General features: G+C 38.5%; 1 protein-coding gene across 5 annotated transcripts in view; it reads right to left on the bottom strand.

Annotated features, from left to right (window-relative positions):
- CENPE (centromere protein E) overlaps positions 1–10,824 on the bottom strand; it is a 76,273-nt gene extending 65,449 nt beyond the window's left edge. For all 5 annotated transcript variants that reach the window (XM_040237751.1, XM_040237746.1, XM_040237747.1 and 2 more), the window contains exons 1-9: positions 10,648–10,824; positions 9,121–9,212; positions 6,719–6,808; positions 6,485–6,603; positions 5,242–5,361; positions 4,723–4,804; positions 4,498–4,565; positions 4,355–4,420; positions 1,266–1,317 (exon numbers count right to left, since the gene is read on the bottom strand). In XM_040237751.1, coding sequence (XP_040093685.1) covers positions 1,266–1,317; positions 4,355–4,420; positions 4,498–4,565; positions 4,723–4,804; positions 5,242–5,361; positions 6,485–6,603; positions 6,719–6,808; positions 9,121–9,212; positions 10,648–10,703 — 745 coding nt within the window. In that variant the 5' untranslated portion in view covers positions 10,704–10,824. The remainder of the gene's footprint in view (positions 1–1,265; positions 1,318–4,354; positions 4,421–4,497; positions 4,566–4,722; positions 4,805–5,241; positions 5,362–6,484; positions 6,604–6,718; positions 6,809–9,120; positions 9,213–10,647) is intronic.
- Between the last annotated feature and the right edge of the window lie 5,390 nt (positions 10,825–16,214).

The following is a 16,214-nucleotide window of genomic DNA, read 5'->3' as shown; positions in this document are numbered from 1 at the left end:
TACCAGGAAACCATGTTTATTATTTATTCTTCTGGAGATTTTTAGAAATACAAGTTCATATACACTCATTTCTCCCTTTAATTTTCAGACAAATAGTAGTATACTATATATACTATTTTGCCCTTTGCTTTTTTTCACTTGGTAGTATATATGCATCAGATTAGTAAACACTGGTCTTTTTCATAACATAGAATTTCACTGTATGGATGTATCAGAAATTACTTACCTAGAACCCTGTTGAGGGATATGTAGGATTCCAATCTACTATGTACCCAAAAAATAATGCATCAAATAACTCTGAATAGCTGTTATTTCACAGGGGCATTATTTAGCTGCTGCTATAATACTGTTATTTAGTAAGCCAACTTGAAACAACAGTATGTATTTCCTGTTCATAGGACTGATTTGGTGGATAGGGGCCATGCTCAGCTGGGTAACTTTATGTCAGGCTGCAGGAAATTAACACAGAGGGAGGCTTGACATCTTTATGAATTTGCACCTTTCCATCTAAGTGTGCGTTTCCATTTGTTTACATATTAATATTTGGTTATGTCCTTTAGGTCTGTTTTGAAGTTTTCTTTTTTTGGCCCTGTGCAATTTTTATTGAGTTTCTTCTCAGGTATTACATCTTCTAAACTATTATTGTATATTGCATGTTTCTGTACACTGAATATTGTAGCTGGTTGTCTTTAAGAATTATTAATGTCTGAATATTAATTGTGTGCCCAATGACCTTTCTGAATTTTCTTACTGATTATGAAAATTTAGATGGTTTCCATGGTACTCTCATAAGCTCTTCAGCTATGCAATTCTAGAAACTGCATAGTTTTGGCTTTTTAAAAAATTGGTGGTCCAGCAGCCCAAGGACCTCCCTGGTGGCTCAGTCGGTAAAGAATTTGCCTTCAGTGTGAGACCTGGGTTCAATCCCTGGCCCAGGGAAGATTTCCTGGAGAAGGAAATGGTCACCCACTCCAGTATTCCTGCCTGGAGCATTCCACGGACAGAGGAGTCTAGTGGGTCACATGGGGACCCACAGTCCCTGAGGTTGCAAAAAGCTGGACATGACTCAGTGACTAACACACACATAGTATCCCAAATGAGATAATTAGTCAGATACAGAAGCTACTTTTTACACTGAGGACTTTTATCACAATATTATTACTGTCATTACTTTATTAGCTTCTAAAATGCATGGCAGCACTTTTATTCTGCAAAAGAATTGGAAGACACTCAAGTCAACGTTGTATTTCATGAGTTTTCCTTACCTTCAGCACCTGTTTGAGCTGCCCGTTCACTGCCTGCAAGATCGACCAAATTCTGTAAGACAGATAGAAATAAACCTTTAGAAAGTATAACTTGAGATAAAATCCAAACTACTGAAAGGCCATTTTAAACACACAGTTTACTTGAACACTCCAACTGTAACCTCATCTCTCACCCCACCGTTTAGGCTTTCCCTTGTCAAACCAATCCGTAACGTCTGTTCCTTCTTTGTAACATAACATATCCTCCATAATGCTGCCAGACCAGGTTTTCTATTTCCTACACAAAGTTCAGAACTTCATCATGGTGAATGTGATTCTTTGCAGTTTGGCACTTGTGCTGCTTCAGCCTTATATCTATTCATTACTTACGCCTAACTCAAGCGGAACTACTCACCACACCCTGAATCCCTCACATACTTCTACACTTCCAAGTGCTACCCTATGCCATTCTCTGTTACTTCTAAAGTTCTTTATTCAGGATCCAAGGCAAATGTTACCTGCTCAGTGTAGCTTTGCTGATTTTATCCTTCCTCCTCCCATTCCTTGAATGAGCTGTTCTTTTAAACTGTGCACCCAGAGGTCATTACAGGTATGACTTATTCTTACAACACTGTGTAGAGCTGGTTATGTGTTTTTGACTATACTGTAGCATCTTTAAAAGCACAAAACTCTCTTTCATTTCACAGATATTGCTGAAAAAAGTGACTGTCATGCTTCAGGTAGTATGTTAGGTGCTAGGGATATGTCAGTGAACTAAATAAGCAAGGTCCCTGCCCTCATAGAGTTTATATTGTCTATGGAGTGTATGAGACAAGGAAATAGATGAAGAGACAGAAGAAGACAAACAAATGAGAAACAGAATACGGTAAGTGTAATAAAGATAATTTAAATAGGCCTGGAAGAGGGAAGAAGGGACAGAGGAGGTTCTCTGATTGGTAGGGGAAGGCTTCCTCATTAAGCTAAGGTCTGAAATGACAGAGGGAGGCAGCCATGCAAGACCAAGGGAAACACAGTCCAAATTAAAAGAACAGCCAGTATGTCCAGCCACAAAACGGAAATGAGCTTGGTATGTTCATAAAATAGAAAAGGCAGCATGGCAGAGTTGGTGAAGTGGAGATGGGACAATACAGTGTAAGAGAAGGAGACAGGAGTCAGATTACTCAGGGCTCTGTAAACAAGGATAAGGACTCTGGATTTTCCAAATGCAATGGGAAGCCGAGACGGGACTTTAAGCAGAAGAGTGACATACCTTGATTTAACTTTCTGAAGGATCACCTGTGGCCGCCCCCTAGATGGAAAATGAGCTGGAGAGGGGCAAAAGTGGCAGTGGGAGCCCAGTCAGGAGGCTGGTGCAGGAATCTAAGTGAGAGATGATGGTGGCTTGGGCTAGGGAGGTGGTAGTGAAGACAGCAAGTAGTGGAGGGATGCCTTCTTTTTTTTTTTTTTAATTTGAGAGTCCAGTAAATATTCTTAATGTATTAAAAGAAAGTGGAGATTTAAGTTACGTCTTTTTTTGGGGAGTGGGCAGATAATTATGTACTCTTGTTTTACAGTTCTGTCTCAGATATGTACTATTTCCACTAAAATACTCAAAGAAATCTAATCGCTATTATATAGCATCTACTACAAATGACCTAGGTAGAGGCATAATAAAGGGGCAAAGTGGTAAGGAAAGTAGCATGAATTAAGATATAAGTACTACTGGTAAAAGGAATATTCACTATGCTAGGAATAAATTAATTTGGCTTTAGATCCACTGAAGCTTGAGATAATTAACAGTGGGACAATCTTTATGGAGAGACATGACTTAGAACTCAGAGACTTCAAAAACAATAAATACTTGTCCATCATCAACACAGAAACGGTAACAATGCCTGAGGGCAAACAAGGGAAGAAAGGCTACAGAACACTCTTGTGCTCTGATTAGGAGGGTAGAAGGAAAGACACCCCGAAAATAAAGGACCTGGGCTGAGAGCACTTGGATGTCATTATTCCAGGAAGGCCAGGAGACACTCAAAAAAAAAACCCAAAACCAAAAAACAAAAAACCATCTTTAAAGAGCCAAAAAATGACTCTCTGGGGAAGTCTTCTTTCCAATAAGATACTTAAGAGTAAGTGGAAAATCTGGAGTGTTGGGTTAGATAGTATCTATGGTCCCTAGATGACAGATCATCGAAAAATATGAGAAAAGACACCAAATGGATCACTGAGTATGTCAAGACTAGTAAAGCTAAATTATATTAAAAGTTAAAATTGTAGTGATATATCACAGGCCAGCTTTAGATGACAAAACAGAAGATAGGTTTGTTGTTATTGTTAAAAGACCAGTCTATTAAAATAAATGCTATACTTATATGGTAAAATAATGAAGGTGAACTGGAATTAGATATTTAACTGAGTTTTCAAAATCTGAAAGTAAACATATTATAGATTTATTACTTTTTCCCCTGAAATTTTCAAATCAAATGTAGTAATCTTAAATTATATCCCACATAAAACTAAAGAATTCAGGCCTTGAAGACAGAGAACAAAACAAAACAGTAAGGAATAGAAAGGAAGCATGAAAAAAAAATGGAAGAAAAATGATGCAGTTCAGCAAGAAGGAATGTTTGCATAATGCTTATATTCACTTACCAACAGACAGGTACCGAATATAAACTAGAATAATGTGATTTTTTTTTAACTATCTCACCCAGGTTTTCATTCATCTCACAAGTCTCAGTTGCACTAGTGGAGGCCAAAAAACAAACCCCCAAAATCACGAACACACAAAACCCCATCAAATCCCAAGATTACGTTAACTCTTAAGTGTGCATAGAATTAGCCCTTTCTCCATTACTGGTTAGGGAAAGCCCCACTCCTATAGTTCTTACACCTAAAGCTTAGGGAGTGGCAGTGTAAGATCACAGGTAGTAAGATCCTCTGACCTCTTCCTGCATTTCTGCTAGCAATTTCATGTTATTGGTGAGACTAAACTACCAATTTATAGATGCTTTTGCCAAATAGTCAATAGTTCTTATGAAACCAAACCTAAATTAAATTTTGCTTTGGCTCATATAGTACATTAATCATGGTTCCTCAATACTCACCAAATGGGACACTTTGACAGATCCTTCAAAATTAGAAGGTTCACCTTTCTCTCTGCTTTCCAAAATCTAGAAAGAAAAGGCAACTTATAGAAAAATTAGTGTATTCTTAATTGGAAAGAGAAAATATAGAAAGAATTACCTACCATCCTAAAAATGGTATGAGAACGACTACTTCGCTGATTCATTTTTGTAATTCCATAATGCCTGTTCTCTGTAAGAGAGTCACATTTCAGCTGTGTGTATTAAAATCCAAAGAAAAACACTAACTTGTATTTTGGATGAAAAGTGAAAAGTGTGATTTAAAGCCTGAATACATTCAATTAAATAGTTTCTATAAGTGTTTTAAGAAATATAGTACGAAGTCTTACTTTCTCCCTTAGTGATCCACTTCAAAGCCATTTCTGATGTATAAACAACTTCTTCTGTGAGGTCAGCCACGTACACGTTCCTCTGAAACAAGTTTAATTATGGTAAAAGTAGGGAAATATAAGTCACTTAAAAGTTCGCATTTCAAAAAGAAAGTACAAACTATCACAGAATTCATTTGTGGATGTTATGTGGAAAATGGGGATTTTTATTCTGTATGAAAATAATAAGTATACTTCTGATATTTACAATGTATTTCCTATGCCAAAGTATACCAAATTCTAACCTGATAGTTCCACCTTGCTCTTCTTAAGCACTTACACCAAAATTCTATAACTGTCAATATTTAAAAACTATACATATCACTTAAGAGAGAATCTCTGCAAGTGTCTAATAAAGAAAATAAAAAACAAACCATAGTAACAGGATTTACTTTAAAGTATAGAGAAATTAAAGGCAAATGTTCAAGAAAAAATAATCACAATCAGTATATCTAATTTTTGAGCCACTCTGTTACTCACATTGAAGTCTTCCCGAATTATTAAAGGCTTCATTTTTTGAGTGTCACAAAGTAAGTCTGTAATGGTTTCATTGTATATCTCCATGTAAGACACACGTAAGAGAAATTCCCTATCAGGAAACTAGAAGAAAAAGATAATGTGATGACTTCAGAGATCATCCAGCTACGAAAACCTAATAACGAATGCTAACATGCTAATATTAAATGTTAAAATATTCTTTAAGAAAACACATTTATAGAATTTTAATTTATTTTTTAGTTGATGTGTGGTTGACCCATTCCACTATGTTAGTTCCTGGTATATAACATGGTGGGTCACTATTTCCATATATTTCCAAACGATCACAGAAGTCTAATTGCCATGTGTCACCACACAAAGATGTTACAATATTACTGACTATATTCCCCACGCTGCACATTTCATCTGCGTGACTCACTGATTTTCTAATGGAAAGTTTGTGCTCCTTAATCTCCCTCACCCTATTTCTCATTCCTCCAAATTCCATTCCTTCTGACAATCACCTGTTTGTTCTCTGTTATCTATGAGTCTGTTTGTTTGTTCATTTTTTTTTTTTTTTTAAGATTCTACATAGAGGTGAAGTCATGTGGTATTTGTCTTTCAAGAAATTATCTTTATAAAACAAAAAAACCAAAAAAAATTCTCCCTGTGTTTCTATACTGACAATAATAAACAACAACAAAATACACCATTTCAGTAATAACTAATAGTATCATAGAATTGTAACAGGAAAGTACCCCATTCAACTCTCTAACCTCAAAATAAAACTCAACCTGTATATATTCAAGAAATTGAAAATCATTAAAATAATGATGAAAAAGTAATTTAAAATCAACTCTCAACTAATTAGGTTGCCTATTCTGGCCTTCTGGTCTCCTTGTCTTTTAATCTAGTCTACTTTTTACTGCTCCTTAATAATCACTGGTAGCTAAACAAAGGCAATAAGGACCCAACTGTGATAAGGTTTTCCTGTTCCTTAATGCCCACCGTTTGGTGGGAGTACTGCTTCATGATTTAAGGGAAAGAATAAAAAAACTTTAAGTTTCTTATGTAAGTTCATGGGAAAAGAAAATGAATCTATGCTACAGCTTCCTTCTTTCCCCTGGATAATGGAGAGATAACTATAAACCTACTCCCTTTCATCATTACAAGAGAACAGTAAGATTGCTATCTTATCTTCACTATTTTTACCTGCATGTACTAGAAACTTAGCTAAGTTACTTACCTTCTTAATTTTCTGGAAAATGTCATGAATTGCCCTGGGTATTACCCCCAGATACTCTTGTGAACCCATCATAGTATACGTTTTTCCTGAAGCAGTCTGCCCGTAGGCAAATATAGTACCTGCAAAAACAAAACAAATACATGCAGAGATTACAATGAATCTACAGTGTAGAAAATGATCGATACCTGCTGAACAGACACCAAAGACTGCAATGTTTCTGCATTGAATACACACCATTGTAGCCTTGAATGGCAGAATCTATGATTGGTACCGCAATTTCTTCATACACATTTTTAGTAGTTTCATTACTATGAAAGACACGATCTAAAAAACAAAACATATTTAAGTTAAACCAAACAAATTGACTGTATTTTCATTCCGAATTAGTAGTTGCCCAAAGAAATAAAACTGTCAGGATACGGTATGATAGAATATTTAAGGTACAATATTTTCTTCAACTCACTGGTCCTATGGAAATACTCTCTAGGCAAAATGTGTTGGTCCTCCCACAGAAAAAATACAAGTCTATTATCCTATGTGCTTTCAAGAGGCAGTAGGGCATGGTGGCTGAATCTGAATATAGGGGTCTGGAATCAAGACTGCAAATCCTGATTTGGGCAAGTGGTTGATGTCTCCATGCCTCATTTTAATCTGTAAAATGGACATATAATATCTTCTTCACAGAATTACTGTGAACATATGTTAACACTTAGGAAATGCAGACTGTTACTATTCTTTGAGAAATTCTAATGTTTCCAACATACTTAGCAAGAAAGTCTAGCTCAAACGAAACCAAGAAATGCAGGTATCTGGAAGAAGAGAACTGACCAAAGCTGAAGTGTTATTGGGAATGATCAATGAGCTGGCTGCTGAAGGCTGGTGTTTAGGGTGGTATTTACACTGATGAATTCACAAGCCCAGGATGTGGTTCTCTGCTTTTGTTAGCACATTAAAAATAGACCACTCTTTTAGTGGTGGCCTCACCTTGAAAAGCTCGCAAGAAATGGATTTGTAAATCAGGAGGGAAAATTATTGACCTGCAATCAATAGTTCAGTGATTATACTCCTTGCACGGCGACCACACATCTGCCCTATTGGCAGAACAATGTGGAAAACCTAAGTGCCATCTGAAGGCTGCTTAAGGGTCATTATCTCAGAGCAAGGAGAAACAGCAGATCATTCAAACCTTAACGTTATGTGGTTCAGATAGGTGGATGAGTCCAAATTTTTTATGGGCATATATGGCTACTGAGAATCTGTGGTACTTAGGTTTTTTAATCTCTAGCAGAGACTCATGGACTTAGAAAATGACCTTATGGTTGCCAGGGGGGAGGGAGAGTTAGGGACTTTGGGAAGGTTATGTACACACTGTTACATTTAAAATGGATAATCAACAAGGACCTACTGTATTGCACAAGGAAGTCTGCTCAATGTTATGTGTCAGACTGGGTGGAATGGGGATTTGGGGGAGAATGGATACATCTATATCCATGGCTGAGTTCTTTCACTGTTTACCTGAAACTACCACAACGTTGTTAACTGGCTATATCCCAACACAAAATAAAAAGTTTGAAAAAAAAGTTACGTTAATACCATCAAACATTTCTTTACCAGAACTCATTTTCTCTTCCACACATCTCTGTGGCTTTCTAGTTTCACACTAATTTGACAACTTAACCATGCTTACTCCTGAGGTTGTTCAGAGGACGTCACTGTCGCTCTATGGAGCCTAAGTGGCAGCATGGCAGTATGGCTAGAATACAGATCTGGAGCGGTTCTCTCTTATTTGCTGGCTATGTGACTCCAGGCCACTTTGCTTCAGTTCCTCAGTAAAACAGGAAGGCACCAAATACACAGGCTTGTTAGGAGGATTAAGTGAGTGAATATATAGGAAGTGCTTAGAACAGTGCCTGGCACTGTGGCACTGGTATATAGTTGTCAGCACTATACACATGCTAAATTAATGTACAAATCAGTTAATCATCAGAGCCTGGAAGTCCCTCTGTTCTAGCTAGCTCTCACTCATCCTGCAGGTCCTGGTGTAAATGGTACCATTCCAGACACCTAGTTAGATTTCCGCAAAAGCTTATGTCAGCATAAGTGAAATTACTTGTTTAAAGCCTTTCTTTCCATTATATAAGCTCCACAAGAGCAGAGGTAGGTTCCTGCTGTATTCTAGCAGACAATGATGCAATATCTTCACTGTTTATTCTCTACAGAGTTTTGAAAATAGCTGAAAAACAAACAAAAAAACCAAAACAACAGAAACAAATCAGAAGATCTTAAAGATGATTTGACACTAAGCAAAATATTTTGGGTTTACAGAATTTCAGGCCACAAGTAGTCTCATGAGTAAGAGGAAGAATGTTAGTTTCAGTCATAAGTTACTGTGACTATAGTAATAGTATATGTGTTTAATTTTTTAATTCCTTTTTCTTTTTTACTACTACTGTATTTAAGCATCAATTTATTAGCTTATAAATGATGGATGAACAATTTTTCAAAGTTTCCATTGACACAGTTTATTGAAGGCTTGGTTTGATCTTTAGTGACAAATCCAGTGTTATTCATAAGGCTTTTGTACTCATAATAGAAAAAGGATACCAGGTTAACTTTTGATGCTATTATGAACTTACCAAAATTGAAGGATTTACTCCCATCAACTTGATAAACTGTATTACTGTCAGTTTTCCAGTAAACTTGAGTATCTTTTTCAGGCGCTTCTTCTCTAAAGAATAAACACACTGCATTTTAGAATAACTGGTCATAGAAGCTGTGTTATATGAGAGACGGTAGAAAGACTTCATCTTCTGATAAATATTTTAAAAGATTGTAATGACTTATACCATAAGGAAGATAAATGTGGAAAATCTACCTTTGAGGGGGCAACACTTTTAAATGGGGCTTCAGTGACCTCCTGCACTTTCATGGGAATTTCCTTGTGAAACCCTTCACTTCCACCTTCCTATGGAGTAGTGGCAGTTGATATGTCTCTCTCTCTTAAAACATTTAAAAACCATCTGAAATCTTTAATTTGGTACATGATACCTCTATCACTATAATTTTTCTCTTCAATCTCATCTTCCTCTAAATTCTGTATACACCTTAACTCCCAGAGGAATCAACTACCTGAAGTTCACTCCCAAAATTAGATTCAACCTTTCTCTGCCTGGAATATCCTGACTGAGGTTTCCACTAAGTACCTTAACTATTCTTTCATTCATGATTCAGGTGTTCCCTGACACTGCCCTGTTCCTCTCCTACAGTCATCTCACTAAAGGACTAATGACTTCGCTAGCAAACATTCTTTAACTGTATATCATAACATCTGTCACGATATATTATAATGGTTTCTTTATGCAGCTGTCTTCTAATGCATCAATAAGCTTATTAAAAACAGGAAATTCCTCATCTTGATATTCTCATTTATTAAGCACTCGTAAGATTTAACAAATGTTTCTCAGAGACAAAACTGTGTTAGCATTCTGGGGCGAGGACCCAAGACTGGCATAGCAAATAGACTTTCCTTGCTTCCCCTTCCTGCTTTTTCTCTAAAGCATTTATTACTCCAGTATCACCACCTAATATTCTATATCTTTTATCTATTTTCTGTTGTGAGATCCACTGGGCAACGATGGTAGCGTCTGTTTTAATACAGTACACTGTACTAAAAAAAAAAATCAGTAGTGATGAATATTGTTCATTCAACATTCTGAATGCGGAATTCAGTTATTGATTGAAGTACCGAATACAATACAACAAAACTGATTCGTTTTCGCTCTTAAGGAGTACACAGTAAAGGGGAAGCGAGAGTCAGTTAAACGTAAAATTTAACTGCACTGTGATGAGTGCAGTAGCATCTTTCCGATTTCGACCTTCCTGGTGGGGATCGCAGATGGGGCCATGGCAGTGCAGCGCAGGGAGTAAGGTCTGTAACGTCAGTGAGGCTGCGTTACAGATATAAGAGAATTCCACAGCTGAAAAGGATCCTCTAGATCCTCGATCCTGCCCCGTCCCATTACAGATAGGAAACAGAGGCACAAAGCGGGCAAGTGGCCGACTTTCTAGGCAGCTGAGCAAAAGAGGAGCGAGGACTCATTCCTCCGGTTCGTGCCGGCGCGGGAGTCCGCAGTGGGGACCTGGGCTCGGTCTGGCCTACCTACCTGTTATTGAGCGGCCGAACCCGCACGCAGACGGCTACGGCTCCTTCCTCCGCCATCCTGCCCGGTTGAATCCCAGGGAATAGGTCAGAAACCTCCACGGCCGGCGCTTCAGAGCGTACGGGCCACCCCGCCTTTAAATTTAAAATTTCCCAAACGCCGCGTCTGATTGAGGCGCGGTCTCGTGACGTCACGGCCCGTTCCATCGGTGTCGCGGCGCGGGGGACGCCAGGCCGACGGCGAGTCCAAGGATAATGGGTTGGAAGGTTTCGGGCCGCAAAGAGCCCGTCCAGGAAGCGCCTGGTGAGCGATTCACCGGGTAATAGCGGAAATAACTAGTATTTGCTAAATGCCGTTGAAGTGCTGGCAGCCTTATAGAAACGCCTTCTTTCGCCCCACCCTTAAAGTGTTTGAAATCTGGAAAAACACAAAGCGGAAAAAAATTTTTCTTTATTAATAAAAGGGAATTAGGAACGTTAAAGAACTACGTTAACAGTTGTTTAAAAAAAAAAAAAAACAGGAAAAAAAAAAAATTGAAACAAACGAAGTACCTCAGATGACAAGAATTGAAAGTTACTGCCCAAACCAGAAACAAGACTCTGGTGCTCCTTCGAAAACTCTTGGGTTTTAGGTGGTTCATTTTCCGCTTGCTTACACTCCCTTTTTCCTATTGGCTGTGAGTTCCTAATAGGCTGACATGGGAAAAGAGTTACTGAAGACTGGTAGTTGGGTGAAACTTTTATTAGCAGAAATTTGTTGTTTAGTCGCTCAGTCGTGTCGGACTCTGCGACCCCATGGACTGCAGCACACCAGGCTTCCCTGTCCTTCACTATTTCCCGGAGCTTTCTCAAACTCTTGTCCATTGAGTCAGTGATGCCATCCAACCATCTCGTCCTCTGTCATCCCCTTCTCTTGTTCTCAATCTTTCCCAGCATCAGGGAAGCAGAAATAGAAGTCTAGATAATTGTTTTTCAGAAATGCTGCTAAGTCGCTTCAGTCTTGTCCGACTCTGTGCGACCCCACAGACAGCAGCCCACCAGGCTCCCCCGTCCCTGAGACTCTCCAGGCAAGAACACTGGAGTGGGTTGCCATTTCCTTCTCCAATGCATGAAAGTGAAAAGTGAAAGTGAAGTCGCTCAGTCTTTCTTAGCGACCCCATGGACTGCAGCCTACCAGGCTCCTCCGTCCATGGGATTGTTCAGGCAAGAGTACTGGAGTGGGGTGCCATTGAAATAGCGCTTGCTTTTTCAGAACTCTGTATAAAATAACAACTTTCTCGTCTATTCTGTTTCTTTTAAAATATTTCTCATAACTTTCAGATATAATTAGTGTGTATTCATTTTTGTCTATATTATGTTTCCTCCCACCAAAGTGTCAACTGTGAGGTTAGCAACTGGGTTTTTATTTACTCCTTATACCCTGCACCTGGAAAGATGCTTGGAGTTTAGTAAACATTCAATTAAAAAATTGCCGATGCAATTACTCAATAATTTTGACATAATTTCTGGAAAGGTACACTTATTTCCTTTGGAGGGGAAGACTAAAAAAATAAATCTACCTTTAATGTATAATATTTCATAATTATTAATATCTTAGTGAATATTGATTGTTTTCTCCCCAATTTAAGAAATTTGTAGATTAAAAAACTATAAACAGTCTACTTTTTTATAGGCTAATCAATATTGTTTGGGTTAACCAAATGTGAGCTGGTATAGACTACTTTTCTCACAGCTAAACTGTGAAAATGCTGGGTGTTATCTGATAAGATAATACAGAGATAAACTATGTTTTAATTTAAGTGGTTAGGGAGGGCAAAGGGATTTGTTAAAGATAAATTAAAGATAAACAGAGGCATATTAAAAATTGTTAGGCTTTATTTGAGCAAAATTGATTTGAATCAGGCAGTATCCAGTCTACTAGATAGAAAGGAGCTCTAAGGACCAGTGTAATTGGAAGACTTTCATAGGCAGAATGGGGCGAGGAACTTATACAAGTGAAAAAACTGGGCCAGTAATTGAAAAGTTACTTTTCTTTAGGGAATGACTGGGGTCTATCAGTCAGATTGCTTAACTGGTGCCATTTAGGGAATTCCTGATTAACTAGCTTACAACTCCATTTCTGGGTGAGCTAAAACGGTAATTAAATCTCTGTTGATATGGGACTTGGCATATGCAACTCTTTTGTTTTTAAAAGATTAAAGAACTTGTCTGAAATTAAGGAGCTTCTGGAGAGAGAGGCTTAAAATTTGGATGCATACCACTTCTCTTAAGGGTAATCAAAATTTTTATTGATTAACTCTTTTGTCATATAACTCTTTTGTTACTTGAAAGATCAATACATGCATGTGATGAAAAAATTTAAATAGTACTATTGCAGGGAAGGCGTCCCTGGTGGCTCAGGGGTTAAAGTGTCTGCCTCCAATGCGGGAGACTCGGGTTCGATCCCTGGGTCGGGAAGATCCCCTGGAGAAGGAAATGGCAATCCACTCCAGTATTCTTGCCTGGAGAATCCCATGGACGGAGAAGCCTAGTAGGTTACAGTCCATGGGGTCGCAAAGAGTTGGACACGACTGAGCGACTTCACCTTCACCTATTGCAGGGAAAAGCCAATTCTGACTCCATGTTGAAAGTAATTTTTTAAATTGGAGACCAAGTAAAATTGTTTTACAATATTGTTGGTTTCTGCCATATATCAACATGAATCAGCCATAGATATAAATATGTCCTGGCCCTCTTGACCCCCCTCTCACCCCCTACCCCTACCCCATTCCACCCCTCTAGGTTGTCCCAGAGGACTGAGTTTGAGCTCTCTGCTTCATACAGTGAATTTCCACTGGCTGTCTATTAATAATTTTACATATGGAACTCTTTCTTTGGCTTGCTTTTTGCTGTCTTTGTTATACATACATGATTAATGGCCTGCCTCAGAGAATCCTCCTCCTCTGCCTGACTGTTAAACTAAAGTGCAGTTGTTCAGAACCATGTTCACCTGTAGATGGCAGAAAGGAAGAAATTAACACATACCCAATCTCAGATGACCGTTATATCTACTACTGTGGGCAAGAATCCCTTAGAATAAATGGAGTCGCCATCATAGTCAACAAAAGAGTCCGAAATGCAGTACTCGGATGCAGTCTCAAAAATGACAGAATTATCTCAGTTCATTTCCAAGGCAAACCATTCAATATCACAGTGATGCAAGTCTGTGCCGTGACCAATAATACTGAAGAAGCTGAAGTTGAATGGTTCTGTGAAAACCTACAAGACCTTCTAGAACTAACACCCAAAAAGATGTCCTTTTCATTATAGGGGACTGGAATGCAAAAGTAGGAAGCCAAGAGATACCTGGAGTAACAGGCAAATTTGGCCTTGGAGTACAGAATGAAGCAGGGCAAAGGCTAACAGAATTTTGTCAAGAGAACTGGTCACAGCAAACACCCTCTTCCAACAACACAAGAGAAGACTCTACACATGGACATCACCAGATAGTCAAGACCAAAATCAGATTGATTATATTCTTTGCAGCCAGAGATGGAGAAGCTCTATACAGTCAGCAAAAACAAGACTGGGAGCTGACTGTGGCTCAGATCATGAACTCCTTATTGCCAAATTCAGACTTAAATTGAAGAAAGTAGGGAAACCACTAGACCATTCAGGTATGACCTAAATCAAATTCCTTACGATTATACAGTGGAAGTGAGAAATACATTCAAGGGATTAGATCTGATAGACAGACTGCCTGAAGAATTATGGATGGAGGTTCATGACATTGTAGAGGAGGCAGAGATCAACTGTCCCCAAGAAAAAGAAATGTAAAAAGGCAAAATGGTTGTTTGAGGAGGCCTTATAAATAGCTGTGGAAAGAAGAAAAGCAAAAAGCAAAGGACAAAAGGAAAGATATATCAATTTGAATGCAGAGTTCCAAAGAATAGCAAGGAGAGATAAGAAAGCCTTCCTCAGCGATCAATGCAAAGAAATAGAGGCAAACAACAGAATGGGAAAGACTAGAAATCTCTTCAGGAAAATCAGAGATACCAAGGGAACATTTCATGCAAAGATGGGCACAATAAAGGACAGAAATAGTATGTGACCTAACAGAAGCAGAAGATATTAAGACGAGGTGGCAAGAATACACAGAACAGCTATGCAAAAAAGATCTTCATGACCCAGATAACCACGATGATGTGATCACTCACCTAGAGCCAGACATCCTGGAATGTGAAGTCAAGTGGGCCTTAGGAAGCATTACTATGAGCAAAGCTAGTGGAGGTGATGGAATTCCAGTTGAGCTATTTCAAATCCTAAAAGATGATGCTGTAAAAGTGCTGCACTCAATATGCCAGCAAATTTGGAAAACTCAGCAGTGGCCAGAGGACTGGAAAAGGTCAGTTTTCATTTAATTACAAAGAAAAGCAAGCAAAAGAATGCTCAAACTACTGCACAATTGAACTCTTCTCACACACGAGCAAAGTAATGCTCAAAATTCTCCAAGCCAGCCTTCAACAGTATGTGTCTATGAAATTCCAGATGTTCAAGCTGGATTTAGAAAAGGCAGAGGAACCAGAGATCAAATTGCCAACATCCATGGGATCATTGAAAAGCAAGAGAGTTCCAGGAAAACATCTACTTCTGCTTTATTGACTATGCCAAAGCCTTTGACTGTGTGGATCACAAAAAACTGCGGAAAATTCTGAAAGAGATGGGAATACCAGACCACATGACCTGCCTGCTGAGAAATCTGTGTGCAGGCCAGGAAACAACATTTAGAACTGGACATGGGACAAAAGACTGGTTCCAAATTGGGGAGGGAGTATGTCAAGGTTGTATATTGTCATCCCGCTTATTTAACTTATATGCAGAGTACATCATGAGAAACGCTGGGCTGGATGAAGCACAAGCTGGAATGAAGATTGCTGGGAGAAATATCAATAACCTCAGATATGCAGATGACACCACCCTTATGGCAGAAAGCAAAGAAGAACTAAAGAGCCTCTTGATGAAAGTGAAAGAGGAGAGTGAAAATGTTGTCTTAAAGTTCAACATTCAGAAAACTAAGGCCATGGCATCTGGTCCCATCACTTCATGGGAAATAGATGGGGAAACAGTGGAAACAGTGTCAGACTTTATTTTTGGGGGGCTCCAAAATCACTACAGATGGTGATTGCAGCCATGAAATTAAAAGACGCTTACTCCTTGGAAGGAAAGTTATGACCAACCTAGACAGCATATTAAAAAGCAGAGAGATTACTTTGCCAACAAAAGTTCGTCTAGTCAAAGCTATGATTTTTCCAGTAGTCAAGTATGGATGTGAGAATTGGACAATAAAGAAAACTGAACGCTGAAGTATTGATGCTTTTGAACTGTGGTGTTGGAGAAAATTCTTTTTTTTTTTTTTTTATTTTTTTTTTTTGGAGAAAATTCTTGAGAGTCCCTTGGACATAAAAGAAATCAGTCCTGAATACTCATTGGAAGGACTGATGCTGAAGCTGAAACTTCAATACTTTGGCCACCTGATGTGAAGAACTGACTCATTTGAAAATACCGTGATGCTGGAAAAGATTGAAAGCGGGA

This window comes from Oryx dammah, unplaced genomic scaffold (assembly GCF_014754425.2).
Source record: "Oryx dammah isolate SB20612 unplaced genomic scaffold, SCBI_Odam_1.1 HiC_scaffold_3, whole genome shotgun sequence".
Taxonomy (NCBI): domain Eukaryota; kingdom Metazoa; phylum Chordata; class Mammalia; order Artiodactyla; family Bovidae; genus Oryx; species Oryx dammah.
Note: the sequence above shows the minus strand (reverse complement) of the source record. Positions and strands in the feature narration are given on the sequence as shown.